General features: G+C 45.4%; 2 protein-coding genes across 2 annotated transcripts in view; both read right to left on the reverse strand.

Moving 5' to 3' along the window:
* LOC147458057 (ABC transporter B family member 28-like) overlaps window positions 1–11629 on the reverse strand; it is a 98963-nt gene extending 87334 nt beyond the window's left edge. Inside the window, exons 1-2 of the mRNA XM_086512814.1 lie at window positions 11052–11629; window positions 10676–10863 (exon numbers count right to left, since the gene is read on the reverse strand). Coding sequence (XP_086368940.1) covers window positions 10676–10863; window positions 11052–11511 — 648 coding nt within the window. The 5' untranslated portion in view covers window positions 11512–11629. The remainder of the gene's footprint in view (window positions 1–10675; window positions 10864–11051) is intronic.
* Window positions 74–1398, reverse strand: LOC147458059 (uncharacterized). The gene has a single exon (XM_086511749.1). It carries the CDS (start codon window positions 989–991, stop codon window positions 86–88), a length of 906 nt encoding a protein of 301 aa, XP_086367875.1. The 5' UTR covers window positions 992–1398; the 3' UTR covers window positions 74–85.
* Window positions 11630–16191: the final 4562 nt, after the last annotated feature.

Raw genomic sequence — 16191 nt, forward strand, 5'->3', positions numbered from 1 at the left:
ATGGTGCTAAACAAGGTCTTTGTAGTGCCTCTTGGACATCATACTCGCCCACATACCTGCTCATAAAGTGTATATATGCCCCATATCATGTCCTCCTCAAGCCCAAGTGAGAGTAGTCGCCTAAAGAGTCGCTCACGTGGCACCGTATCAAATGCTTTGCGAAGTCCACAAAGCAACAGTAAAGCCTCCTCTTCCTCACTCGTGCCTGGTCGATCAAGCAGCGTAGCGTGAAGATATGATCGATGGTAGAGTATGTGCGGTGGAACCCAGCCTGTCCTGCAACTCGGATGCCTGCTGCCTCTGCTCTGGTGGTAAGCTCCTCCTCTAAAACCGCGCCATAGAGCTTGGCCAACATGTGGCCAATCATGGTGTCTCCAGACTTGTGTATAGGTACAATGATGTGTTGTGTCCACGAGTCTGGAAATCCCTCCACAAGTGCACGGTTAAAGAGATGAGCTATGAAAGGTGCCAAGGTCTCTCTCCCATAAATCAGATGCTCGGCCTGTAGCTCGGTCTGGTCTCGAGCTCTACCATGCTGTAGATGCCGGATGGCTCGAGCTACCATCTCTGATGTGAAGAAGGACGAAGTGGTGGGGCGTGGTCCCTGTGGCAGGGGTATCGGTGGCTGTTCTGGTATCTGGTAAAGATCCTCTGCATAGCGATACCATGTGTCCGGGTCCTCGATCGATGTCGGTGGCCTGCGCTCGCGGATGCGGCGCCATGCCTCTGCACTATCTCTGCTCATGAGCAAGTGATACAAGTCCCAGTACTGCTGCTCCTCCCATTCCCGCTTTTTACAGCGGGTGAGAGACTGCATCTGGCGCTGAGCCTGGCGGTGTGTGAGTACCCCGCGGGCCTCATCCTCTCTGATCTGACGTCGTAATGCTCTGCAATCATCGTCATACCAGTTGTTCCGTGGCATGGAACCTGTGCGGGGTGCATGTGTGCGTGTGTGGTGAGGGAAGCTCTGAATGGCAGATGTGTGAATCATGGAGGTAAGATCTGATGTGAGTGATTCTAGGGGGGCATGTGGGTCGAAAGATAGGAGATGTGTGCGGAGGTGGTGTGCATAGACATGAGAGAGCTCGTGTGTAAAATGAATAGTGGTATGTGGCTGTGTGAGTGGGATGGGTGTGTGTGACAAATGGGAGGTGAGTGTGAAAGTGAGGAAAGTGTGGTCTGCGCCGATAGGACGTCTCCCGACACTGAAAGATCGGAGAAGTTGGGCCCCCAGAAGACTCCCAAGAATGTAGTCGACAGTACTCTCTCCCCCCCCCGTGAGGGAAGCAAGTGAGCCCGCTCGAAAGTGGCCACCTCTGCATCCCGTTATAAATAACGAGATGATGTCGGTTACCAAGCTCCAATAGGTGACTGCCGTACCCAGTGGTATCCTGCCCTGAGTCTGCTGACAGTCTGCTAATCCCCATCTCCTCTGGGTCTAAACTGCTCATAATCTCTAGGTGGTCCATACCATAGAGCTCGCACTGCCTGGTCTGGGTGCGCCCGTTGAAGTCTCCCATAAGGAAGACCTCTCCGAGTGCTGAGTAGCGGAGTATGTCATCTGAGAGTGGTGTATAAGGGGAATCCCCCTCCCGTGCATGCCCATCGGTGCTCGCATATGAGGAGCCTCGTGGTGGAAAGTAGCAAATGGCGATATAGACCCAATGCTTGTGGTCTATCTCCAGGCGTACCCATAGAAAACGCGCCTCCTCATCTCGGCTCACAATCTGTATATGACTTCTGATGGAACGGCGAAATAATATGGCCATCCCACCGGATCCTCGTGAAGTGCCGCGGCGAGTGGTAGCTCGAAAGACTGACTTCCATTTGAAGCCTGCAATGGCTGGTAGCCCCCTTTCAGGGCTCTCATGGGTCTCAGTGATGCAAATGAAGTCGTGGTCCTCTATAAGCTCCTCCAGTCTGTCGGGGCGAGTCCACAATGACCCATTGCAGTTCCACACTGCTCCTCTGAGAAGTATCTCTGGTCGCAACGACGTCCCATAGGCCGCGTGCCCCTATTTCATGGGGCGCCCATCCACAAAAATACGACCATCTCTATAGAAGGCCTTTCGGCCCTCTCTCCTCGCTTGTAATATCTGAGGCATGCAGGTATGGCGGCGCTCGACTTGCATCCTTGTCAGATCCTCGTCGATGTAGATGGGGCTGCCTGAAAGCGTGCGGATCAGGACTCGCTTTCGAAAGAAATCGACTCTCTCCTGCGGGGACCGCATCTGTAGCACCAAAGCCCGTGCTCTCGAGTCCCGTCCTACTCTCCATGCACGGGTGAAGGGCATGGTCTCTCCAAAGCCGAGCCGTTTGCACAGCTCCTCGGCATCTCTCTCTGGTGAAGGCCCCTTTGCCACGCCGGTCACACGGATGTTGAGGCGTCGAGCCTGCCTCAACCTCTCCTCGTCCAGGGTGTCCTGGACTCTGATGTGCTCCTCACGTACGGCATCCTCCTTGACCTCCTGCTTGATGGTCTTGCGGACCACCTCCACCCATTTTCCCTGGGTAGCCTCCATCTCGGTGTGCAGCTCCTTCAAGTCTTCTTTAATAGTCTCCACGTGTGAGATCTCTCCATCTTCCCGGGCCACAATGATCGAGGCTCGTAGAAGCTCTATCTCCTTCTTGGTCTCCCCAAGCTCAATCCTAAGAGCTTCATTCTCCTTTCACAAATCGGTGATGTATTGGTGCATCACTCCGGTGGCCTGCAGGATTTCCGCTTGGAGCATCCCTTCCATTTCCCGGCGGATTGAGGCAAGTAGCTCCTCTGAGACTTTGTTACGGCGGCGGTACCGAGCGAGGGGGGTCGTCATGAGCCCCCTGCCAACTTTTGTTGCGGATGGAGGGGGGGTCGCCATGGTCGATGGGGGAGAAAGAGAGAGCTATGTGGCCATACAGTGGCAGGGGGCTGGCTGGTTTGCTACACAGTGGGCTGTTTTACCACTATTCAGCGATTTGCAGCCATGTGTAATGCAGGAGCTGAATGGAGGTATAGCAGCGCTGGGCCATGGGCTGTAGATGGCGCTGGGCAGAGTTGTGGCCGGGGCTGAGAGGGAGCTCGTGACAGCAGGCTGGTGGGCGCGCTGAGAGAGAGAGAGAGAGAGAGAGAGAGAGAGAGAGAGAGAGAGAGAGAGAGAGAGAGAGAAGAATACGACACTAGAATGTTGTCAAACCCTCCTCCAAGGGCCCCACTCTCTATGGCAAGAGAGGTCCATGCTATTGATTGCACAAATCTGGTACAATGGTCTAGATGCAATGGACTTGCCGACGATGTCAACGACAAAGATGATGGCGACGAGACGGGCTGAAATCTGAAAACGCTAGGAGCTGAAATCTGCAAATCTGCTATCTGTTGAATTCTGACACTGTGTCACCGAGGACGGCGGTGATGACGACGCGACGACCATGCGCTGAAAACGCAGATGCTGAAATTTTTGAACAACGGGCTGAAACTGAAAACGCTATCACATCCTGAAAGTTTTTATCAATACCAGTAGATCTACAATTCCTAACTTTCTTAGTTCAAGTGTACACATTTACACATCCAAATTTTTGTAAATAGAAATTACTCAAAAAAATAAGAAAATAGTCCATTTAGCAACATCCCTTTGGCTTCTAAACAATTGTTTTCAATTGTAGTGCTTGTACATATCCTTCCGAAATCTCGGAATAAGATGGTAGTTCCTGCTCGGATATGTACAAGCACTACAGTTGTCCTCAATTGTTGTGCTTGTACATATCCTTCCAAAATCTCGGGATAAGATGTTGATTCGTGCTCGGTCATCCATTGAGCATCTAGCGTAGAATAGTTCTTGAACTTTACCAAATACATCCATGTAATCTTTCCGGACTTTAGTGGCCACTCGTAATGATGAATGATCTGCTCCAGTTCGAGTATTTCTTCCATCTCCTCAACCTCAGGAGGTTCCTCAACAATAGGCTAACTTGGAGGCAGCCCCACATATGGTTGGAGTAAACTAACATGGAAAGCATTATGGATCCTCCCATTAGGCGGTAGCTCATTTCAGAATGTCACATCGTTCACTTGGTCATTATCTTAAATGACCCATAATAGCGATTAGAAAGTTTTACCATTTCAATTTATAAATCGCTTGTTTCTTTAATCGTGCCTTCTTAAGCTTGAGTAAGACCAATTGACCGACCCTTAAGTTCAAATTCCTTCTTTGTCTGCAGCTTTCTTATGTTAGTATTGCATAGGTAGTGTCCATATCCCAGACAAACTCTTCCGTTGCAAATATCTTATTCTTAGTTAAAACGATCGGTGGAAGCAAAGGCTTAAAGAATCTCAAAGGGTGCCTTCCCCGTAGACAAATGTACAGTATTATTATACGCATACTCGACAAGGGGCAAATACTTCTCCCAGTCACAGATTGTCTGTCCGACACATAGGATTTCGACATATCCAATACTGTGAAATTGGCGATCTCACTCTGCCGATCCGTTTGGGGATGGTATGCAGAAGAAAAATTCAACTTCGTACCTAGTTTATCAAACAAAGCATTCCAAAGATTTCCTGTCATGCGAGGATCTCGATCACTCGCAATAGACTTGGGCATTCCATGATGTACCTAATGAATCCAGGATAAGCCCAGATTCACCCTTAAAAGAAAAGTGCAAGGTACAGACCCATGGTAGTCACCCACAAGACAATATAACCATCAGCTTCATCATGCATAGTATTGACTAAATACCACGACATCCCCACTAGCGTCGTCAATGCCCAATAGTGGGTGTAGAACTAGGTACTAACATATGCGCCCAAACACAACACACACCACACCACGCACACACGAGCATACATCAACACAAAGTTCAATGTACTGAGTTTCGGTCATGACTCTAGAGATCAAGGGCAGACCCAGCCATAATGAAGCCTAGCACTAAAAGAAGCATTAAATCGGAAAAATTAGCACAAAAATGAGGTAGTTGATAGGGCATACGCACCACAAAAGATAGAAAGAATTAGCACATGATGCTTGAAAATCTGTGCTACAAAAACCCTAGCCATATACTCCGCTTTGATTGTTTTCCTGACTGGAATAAAGTGAGTTTGCTTGCTAAATTTGTCCACAATGGTCCAGATCGCATCAATTCCAGTCTGAGTCTTAGAGAGATCCATAATAAAATCCCATGGCAACACTCTCCTAGGGTTGATCGGGCAAAGGTAAAGGTTAGAGTAACCTAGGCGTTTTATGTCGATCGTACTTGACTTTTTGGCAAAGCAAAGATTCCCTGACATACTGATCGATGTCTACTTTAAGATTAGCCAATAGAAATACCTTTTTAATGCTAAGGTTGAAGGGAGAATACCCCGATGACCTGCATAAGGCGAAGCATGTGCTTCATCCATGATTTCCTTCCTCAATGGCACCGCAACACAAATTACTTGGTGGTGGTAGAGGTAACCATCCCAAATAAAATATGAATATTCATTCTCTCCGTTCTATAACTTGCTCCAAATGGAGAAGTCTGGGTCGTTCAAATACAAACCCGGAAGTGATTCCAGTTCTTGGTTATATACATAAGTAGTTGCATTTGCCCTTGGCCATCTAGACAGTGCATCCACAACCACGTTCTTACTCCCAGCCGTATGAAGAATCTAGGAGTGAAACATGGACAAAATGTTGGCCCATTCATCTGTTCCTCAGATAATTTCCATTGCGTGAGGAAATACCGCAAACTCAAATGATCTGTTTTGATCACAAATCCGCTCCTAGTAGATAATGCTTCCAGGTAGATAAGACGTGAATCACAACCATAGGTTCCTTAAGCCATCTACTTTCATGAGCCAGTGCATGGGCTTCTCTGCACCGATGCAATCACCTGAAGCATTGCAACGAACCTCAAATGGTTTCCTTAAGTCTGGCACTATCAAAATAGGAACATGGCTTAATAAATACTTGAGCCTATCAAAGGTTCCTTCTTGTCTCGATCCCCATTGAAGGGGAGTCTTCTTCCTTGTCAGGTCATAAAGTGGTCCTGCTACATGAGCAAAGCCTCGAATAAATCTCCGATAATAGAAACACGATCCCAAAAAGCTATGTACATCATGTACCGTAGTGAGAGTTTGCGAGTCTTGTACCACCTGGATCTTAGTTGGATCCATACTCACTTGGTTATGTGAGACTATATGGCCGAGATAGTGTATTTCCGTGAGAAAGAACTCACTTTTCTTTGCATTTACATGCAACTCATGCTTTCACAGTACTTGAAACACTATGCCAAGTGCTTTTGATGTTCCTCCTCTGTCTTCAAAAAGACAAATATGTCATCACAAACACTCTTGTAAAAGCTTCATGTGGGCTGAAAGTTCGATCCATCATTCAATTGAATGTGGCAGGAGCATTGGTCAAGCTGAAAGGCATTACCAAAAATTCATAAAGTCCAAAGGTACTGCGAAAGGGAGTCTTATGGACATCCTCAGGGGCAATTCGTATCTGATGATACTCGATCTTTAAGTCTATGCGACTAAAGATGCTTGCACCCTCTAACTTATCAAGAGTATCATCAATCCGAGGGATCGAAAAGCGATTATTGACAGTGATCTTGTCTAGAAATCGGTAGTCTATGCACATTTGAAGTGTGTCATCTTTCTTCTGCACCAGTAAAATTGGAGAGCAATAGGGTGAAGTACTCGGTTGTACTATACCTTTTTCCAAAAGCTCGTTGAATTGCTTCAAATTTCCTATTGTTGAGCAAGACTTACCCTGTAGGGGGGTTGGTTAGGAGGAGAGCTACTCGGTACAAGATCAATGCAATGATCTTCCGGACGTTCCGGAGGTAGCCTATCGGGAAGAGTCTCCGCGAAATGGTCCTTATTTTCAATAAATTGAAAACGTTTAATTTTCAAACTAGAGAGCGAACTGTCGTTTAGTTTTATTCTTTTCCCATATGAAAATCAAGCAAAAACTCACTTCTTTAGTTTCTTTTTAATGGAGATATGGCTTTGATATGGCTTACAATTGGAAATAGCCAATCCCGAGCATCAGCAAAAAATTTAATGTTCTTGCCCCTCATGCTCAAAAGCGTGGGACTTTTCCACGTAAGGACCGGTTGCATGTGGTAGTGCCATGGCATACCCAAGATGATCCCTCGATGGGTGCCATCAAAAAGGATTCATGGTCCTTGTACTCGCCATTCCGAAGATTGAGTTGTCCTTGCACGTGAGTTGCATTGGTAATCAACCGCTCGAATGCCAATTCCGGACATGATCGGAGTTCCAAGCTAAGCCGGTGTGAGGCCCGAGCGTTTTCCAGTATCCAATGAAATAAAGTTGTCCGTTGATCCAGGATCATAGAGGATCAATACCCGCTAATTGTTCACAAATCCCCAGTCCTTCAGAGGCTGACGCTTCCCTTTTTTCGTTTTCGAATTCCCTTGAGCATCAAGAATAGAATTTGAGCTCGAGGGAGCAGGTTCCTTGTTCGCTTGTTCTTTCTTCGAAGAAGCTTGTTCTTGTCATTGTTGTTGAATAGGGCAGTCCGTCTTCATGTGTCCTTTCTCACACAGTAGTAAAACATTCCTTGCTCTTTGAAGGTTTGTACTTGGTTGGGCATGAGATACTTGAGCCGTTTTCCGCTACCCTCTGGCTTCTTAGGCTAATCAAAGACCTCAAAGGGACGCTTTTTGCCTTGGTTCGCCATGGTCATCGTAGACCGCTCTTTGCCTTGCATGGTACGTGCTTTTTCCCATCCGTCTGGGGTACCAGTGGAATGTAGATGCTCGGCAATGATTGCCGACTCTATCACCCGTTGAAGGGTATCATGGGGAAACACCTTCATACTCTTTCGAAGCAACGGTTGAAGGCCTGCTTCGAATTCTTGCATCTTTTCCTCGTCAGAAATCTTCATGAAAGGCGTTGCTTTCAGAAGAGCCGACCAATACTTGTCACCATAATCAATAACTTTCTCATGTTCCTTGTGGGTGAGCCAGTCCCATTCCTTCCGGATGTCCTTCTCAAAGTTGGACAAAAGGAATTATTCACAAAATTCAGATTTGAACTGAGTCCATGTCCTGGCTTGTTTACCTTCTAGAATCTTGGCCACCAATTGCTTGCCGTCTCCTTGAGATACATCCCAACATAATACAGCTTGGATCTTTCGGTAAAGTTTCCGTTGGCAAAAGAAACTTCAAATTGTCTGATAAAAGACAGTGCCTTGGAGATGTCTCTCCGTCCTGTGTGACTGTCAAACTTGACATCCTTGTCACCGGATTTGAAAACCCACATCTTGTGGTGAAGCTTGCGGTTATCCTTCTTGAATTTGGGTTTCTCTTTAGTATTAGGTAGGGGAGTAGTAGGCATTCTCTTCATGGAAGAAGGCTTAGATGCTGTATGAGGTGCTAGTAGTATTGTAATCAGGAGAGTATGATGGAGAAGAAATTAAGACATCCTTGCTTTCATTCAGCATATAGAGTTCTTTTTCCTAGCCCTTGCTCTTGGAAGGCCATTTGTCCCCCTTGTGCACTTTGGCACCTCTTTCCACATTTTCCTCCTGCGGGTTGTTACCACTGGGAGGATTTTCCTGATGCCCATCGGCATCTGTTGCTTGCGGCTTCTTGATTCCGTCCAAAACTTTATGGATAGTTTGAACCGTGAGCAGCTACTGCAATTCCGCGAGTTGAACTCGTACTTGTTGAAGTTCATCTTCAACGGTTCTCCCTTGGCTTGTCATGGTTCTTCCCGTTCCTTCCCGGAGTCATCCTCGTTTGCACAAAAAGACAGGCGACCGAGCTCTGATACCACTGTTGCAAAGGAGAGCACACACGAATGATCAATAAGCTGAAAATAAATACACTTTCAACCAAAAGAGACAAGGGAGAAGATCGACACAGTATTGAGGACCTGAAGATGGGTTGGTTCCCCCCTCCTCCCCCCTTACAAAGAATCTTTATTAAGGGAGGGAGAATCTTTTACAAGTACAAGAACTAGAGAAACCCCTCTATTCTAAATCTCATATTCGATGGTCGTTTTCTTTCCGTTAGGGCAATCCGAGAGGCGAGCTCTCAATTCTTTTCCTATCTGTACTTGGAGCAAAAACTCCGCAGACTGTTCCAGAACCCCTAGCGTAGGCCAAAGCCTCCTCGCTCCTCCTTCGCGATGGAGTACCTGCAAAAAGCACAAACACAAAAACAACAACTTGTAGGGCGTATTCATAAGCTTGTCGCTCTAAGTACGGAAAAGCGACCTCCGCACGTCGACTTCACGCGATCACTTGCAGTTCTCGGCGGCAGAGTCTCCTTGTGCTAGCGTTGGCAAGTCTGGACTAAGAGTGAAGCGCTAGGTTGCTTTATAGGCTACACAGGGCGGCAAGAATAGCCGGCAACTCTCCCGCAACAATAGCGATGGATGGGGGTGTTGGAATAGCTGAGAGAGAAAGTGTGGGCTGGCGGCTGTTTATAGAGAGGAGAGAAATTGCTAGCGCTGTTTTCAGCCGTAAGAGGGCAGAGCTGGTCTTTTTATAAGTCTTGCTCTTATTTTATTAAGTGGTTGCCGACTTATTAAGTGGGAAACCAGTCACTTAATGAAAAAATGTGAGCCTACTAAAAAACTCAATAAAAACTCTGTGAGCTTAAAACTGATGCTACACAACACTTCCTAGGCATCCTTGGATGTGACCTCATGCATAGATGCAATGCAAACATAAATTTCCTTGCAAGAAAGTATGAGCTTTCCTGGCAAGCACTTAAAAATATCCCCCTTGTTAGAAAAAGCTTCTCAAAACCCATCTTTATTCTTGTGCTTGCATCTCTACACGTAATCCTTTACCCAGTTCGGATTTCCTCCCAGACCAATGGAATACCACCTATTCGATGCTCCCGTCACCCATCATGTGACGCATCACAAATACCCACTTCTTCCCGGTTTCTTCCACCAAACTAACAATACAACCCCTTTACGATGCTTAATGTCACCCATCATGACACATTAGAGTTGTCCGGTTCTGATGGCTTTTATCAATTCCAATAGATCTACAGTTCCTAACTTTTATGTGTACACATTTAAATATCCTAATTTTTGTAAATAGAAATTACTCCAAAAAAAAGTCCATTTAGCAACAATAACTTCATGACCATTGTTGCGGCAATCATGGTTGGTGTGCACTGTTTTAAGTTGTCTTCCAATTGTGGCTCATGCGTCTCCTAGTCGATACATCTAAAATGAAGAAGATTGCTGCCTCTAACTATCTTTGTTGCCTTGCCCCTTCCAAGGCACTTTCCATTGGCTTTGGCTTTTGCAGGATTGACCATGCTTCCATCAAAACAGTTCGGTAATCTATTCAGAATATTAGGTGCTGATATCCAAAAGATCATGCTCTTCCTGGAAATCAGTTGTATTTCAGACCCTAGATGAGTTATCTGGTTAAAGGAGTCTACCATCACACGGGAAACCGGCATTGAGTAGCCCATCAGTCCGTAAGCAGTCATCATGTTTTCTTCTTGTCCTTTTTGTCATTTTTTTGGGTGAGTGGTGGTGGCGGTGGTGTCTTTTTTTTTTTTTTTCGGGGGGAGGGGGGGGGGGGGTTCTTATTGCCTAAATCAACAGCAGCTTTCAATGAAAGATACTCAAACCCACAACAATATCATCCATAAAACCTAATTCATAAAAAGAGAATATATGTCATGAATCAAATCCAAAACAAAAAGGACAGACCTTTTGAACAAGGACTCGCTGGAAGACCCGCCGTCTCAAACTCGCCATCACCTTCTCCCATATGTATGTCATGTTGGTGACAAAAATAACAGTGAAAAAGGGTTCAAGACAATAAATGACCGACAATTTTGACAGCAACCTCCACAGCGGTTCAGATGAATGCCCTATCAATGTCTCAAAGAAACGACCTACAGTAACCATAACAGAATCAGAATTTTTACTCTTCGTGAGTACTAAATTCAGCATTAACCCCTGCAAAGAAGATTCATATCTTCAAAAACGATAGAGAAGGTGTTAAGTGCTTATGTATGCTCTACCATACACCAAAAAAACAGTCCACCATCCACCACAACTAGCAAAGTTGAAATGAACTCACCAGAAAACACAGGCATGCTGAGTGTACATGAACTGCAGCCAACAAGGGCGAAAGCTGAGAGTACAAGCCTAAGTTTCTCTTCCAAGACTAGCCTCCCAATAAGCTTCCAGGTAATGACCTCTTTAGGCCTTTTGAGCTCATCATCAAAAAACTCTGAATTCCCATTAACCGAATTGGAGAAGTAGAGCGAATTAGGGTCTGCGGCAGGAGCCGAGATATAAGCTGCCCTTGTAACAGAGGCTTTGCGTGGGGATCCTCTTTGGACCTGAAGGGGTGGTTGAGGAAGAGGGTTCCAAGGTGATAAAGAGAAAAGAGCTCTTTGAGTTCTCTGTGTTGGACGTAGGGAAGACTTGGGCTGCGTCCAGAATCGACGACTCCTGCTTGTGGCGCTCGTGGTTGTGTGCAGATGTCCGCCATAATCATGCGAGCTTAACAGATTACGGTGGGCAATGCTAGCCATTTGCTGCTGGCAGGTCCCTGCTCAGCAGTTGAATTACCAAGGTCTGCGCGGCAAAGTCACACAAGATGACGAAAGGCAGCTTCTTAACAAGCTGGATAAGGCAATACGCAGACACCTTGGCGTGAATTTAAACTTTGATGTTCACACCAGTAGACATGACGTTCAAAATTCATCTACTATTAATTGACACGGACCTCCCCACCCTCGTCACTAAACGACACCTCCCCATGGAGGCGGGATCAATGGCCCACAGTAGGCATCACGAGGCGGGTGCAATCCGGGCCGTCCGATCGACATTTAAATTAGGTGTGAGCTAAGCGTGAACTCGGAGATATGTGCAAAACACCAAATTTGGTGTGAACTCGGTGTGAACTCGACGTGAACACGGTGTGAACTAGGTGTGAACTGGGGAGGGCCTGCACACCACACCAAATTTGGTGTGAACTCAGTGTGAACTAGGTGTAAACCTGTCCGCGACGCCGTGATCTATAAACTTATCCACACACACCTTTCAACGAGCGCGCGTTAGCCTTAGTGGTTAGAGTCAATCCCGTGGGGGAGAGGGTAGTGGGTTCAAGTCCTGGATCCGAGAAAGTGGGAATCTTTTGCATTCCGTATGCAATCCAACTGTCACGATCAACCGGTGATCGTGAGCCATTGATCCCACCTCCAAATGAAGGTGTCAATTAGTGACGAGGCCTCCCCACTAGGGATCAATGGTCCCAATCAAAAGGCGTCGGCGGCACCCATCTACACCGTTGGATTATGGATGTGATCAGTTGTGATCACAGCGTGATCATCAATGATGTGATCACGGTGCGATTTTGCTATAATCACGGAGTGATTGCCATATGTGATCTAGGCAAACGGTGTGATCCAAATGTGATCCAGATGTAATCACTGTGTGATCCATAAAAACGTCAAAATTTGGGCTTTTCTTTATCTATTTTATTTATGCACCTCCTTTCAAGTCGCGCCGAATAGTTTAATGATAAGGCATTGGGTCAGGAAGCCCGAGGTGGTAGTTCGAACCTTGGCGCCCCATCAACGTGGTGTTTTTGTCTTTCCAAGGCCCATAAGATTCCAAAGAATCTTAAACTATTCTTATTGTCAATCGGACGGCCCTGGATGGAGCTTGCATGCCAACCCTTGATCCCCACTGGGAAAAGGGTGTCAATTAGTCTCGTGGGTCGATTGACTTCGTGGACCGTGTAGGGAGCAACCATAGCTGACCCTCAGCACTAAGTAACACGGAGTCTTTAAGATCCCTAGGCGGTGGGATCAACAGTTGTTTGCCCTTGCAAGAATCTCGAGGCGGATGGACAGCCCAACAAAAATGGGCGCTTGCCTTGCAGCCACGCGATTTGAACCCGGCACCCCACACTTACAGGGACGATGGCCTTAGCACCTCGCCCGCACGCATCATGTGACATGGGTGGAAAGCACAACGTTTATAACTAAATTCGGACACCCACCTTCCCTTGTCCTTGTTTACTTTTCGCCAATCGGACGGTGCCGTGCATCTCGTGATTCTCGCCTGCAGTTCCCCATCGTGGATCCCATGGTCGAGGCTTCCTTGAAGACCTCGTGTAGTGCTAAGGATAGTTAACCCAACATTTAACATATGCATTAGGCAATGTTCACATTGTGTGGAACATGGAGTTCGGTAGGAGCGTATTGTTGATGTGGCAAGATACAATTGGCTTAAAAAACACTCGACATGGTCCAGACCCACCAACGCTTCTGGTCACCTCCAACCCCTGGAACAAAATGAGGTTCGAGGACTTTGCAATGGGAACCCTCATGCACGTTCTCCTTTGACCTCGTAACTAGGACACAAATCTTGTAACCAACTACTTGACCTCTGTTCGTTGCTCCACTGCAGCTTTATAATTTACTTGCATATCTAGCAGTGTGAATGAGGTGCGAGGTTGGAAAAGGGGCGATAAGGTTCCTTTTGTGCACATTTTGAACAGGCCTTTTGATACTTGTGTGTTCCACAGTTCCACTCATACACTCACCTTAGACGACAACTCAACCATATCCGGTGCTCAACTTGAAGATCAACGATAAAGTTAACAATGTCAACTTTCATCTGGGTACCCTCAACATTCAAAGCCCCATTACTATTAAGGCCTTGACTATTTATACCACCTTGTAAGTATTTCCTTTAAGTCATGTCCACTAAGGTAACTTAATCCCACCTTCTCTACTTGTACAATATCACTTAGGAATAAAATTTTAGAGTCAAGTACACATAAGAACCCCATGCATAACAAGGCCAATTTTTTCCCTCTGGATTTTTTTTCCCCTTCGTCATCCGGGTATTCAGACTCTAGCTTATAATCGATACTTTATTTTATTTTGCCAAGCCAAGTCCCTCCCATAATGCCATGGCACCTTCGCTTCATAAAATCTTGCCAACTCCCAATTACTATCCTTTCAAAGAGCCACTACCATTAGAATCTTACAAATTTCACATTTCACATTTCAATCATAAAAGGCCTTATATATCTTCTTCTGCCCTACCCCTACCTAAGCCACAAGCATTAGCAACCTCTCAATGCTTAAATCAAAATAATTCTTTAACCATTGAATCAACACTCCCTCAATACCTAGCACTTGCAAAGAGTATCTAGGGATGGACATTCATTAGGAAGGAGGGAATTCTGCAACGATATTTACAGACTTAGATAGTGTAGTGTAAAGACCACTATTGTTGGCATCATTAGTAAAGCCAATCATGGATAACAATGTTGTATCATTTAACGCTCATAAGAAGAAATAGATTGTAAGCTATGGACTGAGCCGGATAACCAAGAAGATTTTGACCAAGTCTGTACTTGAAATTATAATGAAGGAAAATATGGATCGGGTTTGACACAGCAAGTTTGAGAAGATTAGGACTCTAATGACCAACTTTAGATATTTGAGATATTTGGGTACCTCTTTTGGCTTCCAAGGTTTTTTCTATAGTAGCGTCGTGGATTAAAGCCCTTGAGGCATGATGCCTAATAAAATCAATGAGAAAGTCCAGAGAGTTGCTTTCAACAACCCAAGTGACAATAATTGTGTCTCCCTTTCAAGCTCCTGCACTTTCAGATTTTGTAAGCCAGCTTTGGAGTTGACTAGAAAATTTTGTATGCAACTAAATCTTTGGGCAGCTATTATGGATGCGGGAACTAGTTTCACTAATCTAGTGTTTGAGCTTTTACAATACTTTCTTTACAAGGAATGTATTATGGAACAGTGGGGAAAGAATAGATCTTTGGGTACTTTGGCCTTTGGGAATTACAAAATAAGGGAGCCCAGTGTTGATATCCCTTGGTAATATGAAACGTGAAAGGCCTAGGTTCCTATTCCATGCTCATCTCTACCCAGTCTTACTCCTTTTATGGGCCCTGGGCCCTCCTACATGATACCCCTTGACATGCATGAGTAGTTTAGGGCCTTGTCCTCCCTGTTCTTAATATAGGCTAGACATTACATTCCCCTTGGAGAATCGTTTTCAATCTCAAAAACAAAAGTGGAAAAGTTTTCTAAAGACGTTAATGTTTTCCACAGTGTCATGTCCCTCAGGTACAACTATCCACTTGACCGATACCATGATAGTCAAGAATATATGCAGCTTTATACGGTTCATTAGAAGCTTCAAAAAACCAAAAAAACATATTGATCGTCTATATTGTTGTCCCTTAGTAAGCATTTTTGGAAACCTCTTATACCCAAAACTGCATGAATGTAATAGTGTGTAGACTTGATTTATAACTCACTCGAGTATTATAGAGATAGAGAGAGGAATGGAGAGAAAGAGGGATTGAGAGAGAAGTAGGGGATCGGAGATTGAATAGAGAGAGGAGGAGGAAAATATTTAGAGAGAGAAGATATAGAAAGGGAGAGGTGGTGAAGTAGGGAAATACATACGAAAAGAGTGGGCGAGAGAAAGGGATATATATATATATATATATATATATATATAGAGAGAGAGAGAGAGAGAGAGAGAGAGAGAGAGAGAGAGAAGAGAGAGAGAGAGAGAGAGAGAGAGAGAGGAGAAGGGAAATAATTAGAGAGAGAAGATATACAAGGGGAGAGGTGGAGAGAGAGAGAGAGAGGGCCATTCGGAGAGAAGAAGGGGATTGAAGATTGATAGGGATAGAGAGAGAGAGAGAGAGAGAGAGAGAGAGAGAGAGAGAGAGAGAGAGGAGGAAAATTTTTAGAGAGAGAGAGAGGGATAGGGATAGAGAGAGAAATGGAGAGAAAGAGGGATAGAGAGAGAAGTAGGGGATCGGAGATTGATGGGGATAGAGAGAGGAGATATAGAAAGGGAGAGGTGAAATAGGGAAATACATAGAGAGAGAGAGAGAGAGAGAGAGATGAAATGATATATTAACGTCTTCAAAAGGTCAAAATGACCTATGAGACCAAACCGGAGAGAGAAGTAGGAGATCGAAGATTGATAGGGATAGAGAGAGAGGAGAAGGGAAATATTTAGAGAGAGAATATATGCAAGGGGAGAGGTGGAGTAAGAGTTAGAGAGAGAGAGAAGTAGAGATTGATAGGGATACAGAGAGAAGTAGGGGATCGGAGATTGATAGGGATAGAGAGAGAGGAGGAAGGAAATATTTAGAGAGACAAGATATAGAAAGGGAGAGGTGGTGAAATAGAGAAATACATAAAGAG

Source organism: Adiantum capillus-veneris, chromosome 5, assembly GCF_014529385.1.
Source record: "Adiantum capillus-veneris isolate H3 chromosome 5, ASM1452938v2, whole genome shotgun sequence".
Lineage (NCBI taxonomy): Eukaryota > Viridiplantae > Streptophyta > Polypodiopsida > Polypodiales > Pteridaceae > Adiantum > Adiantum capillus-veneris.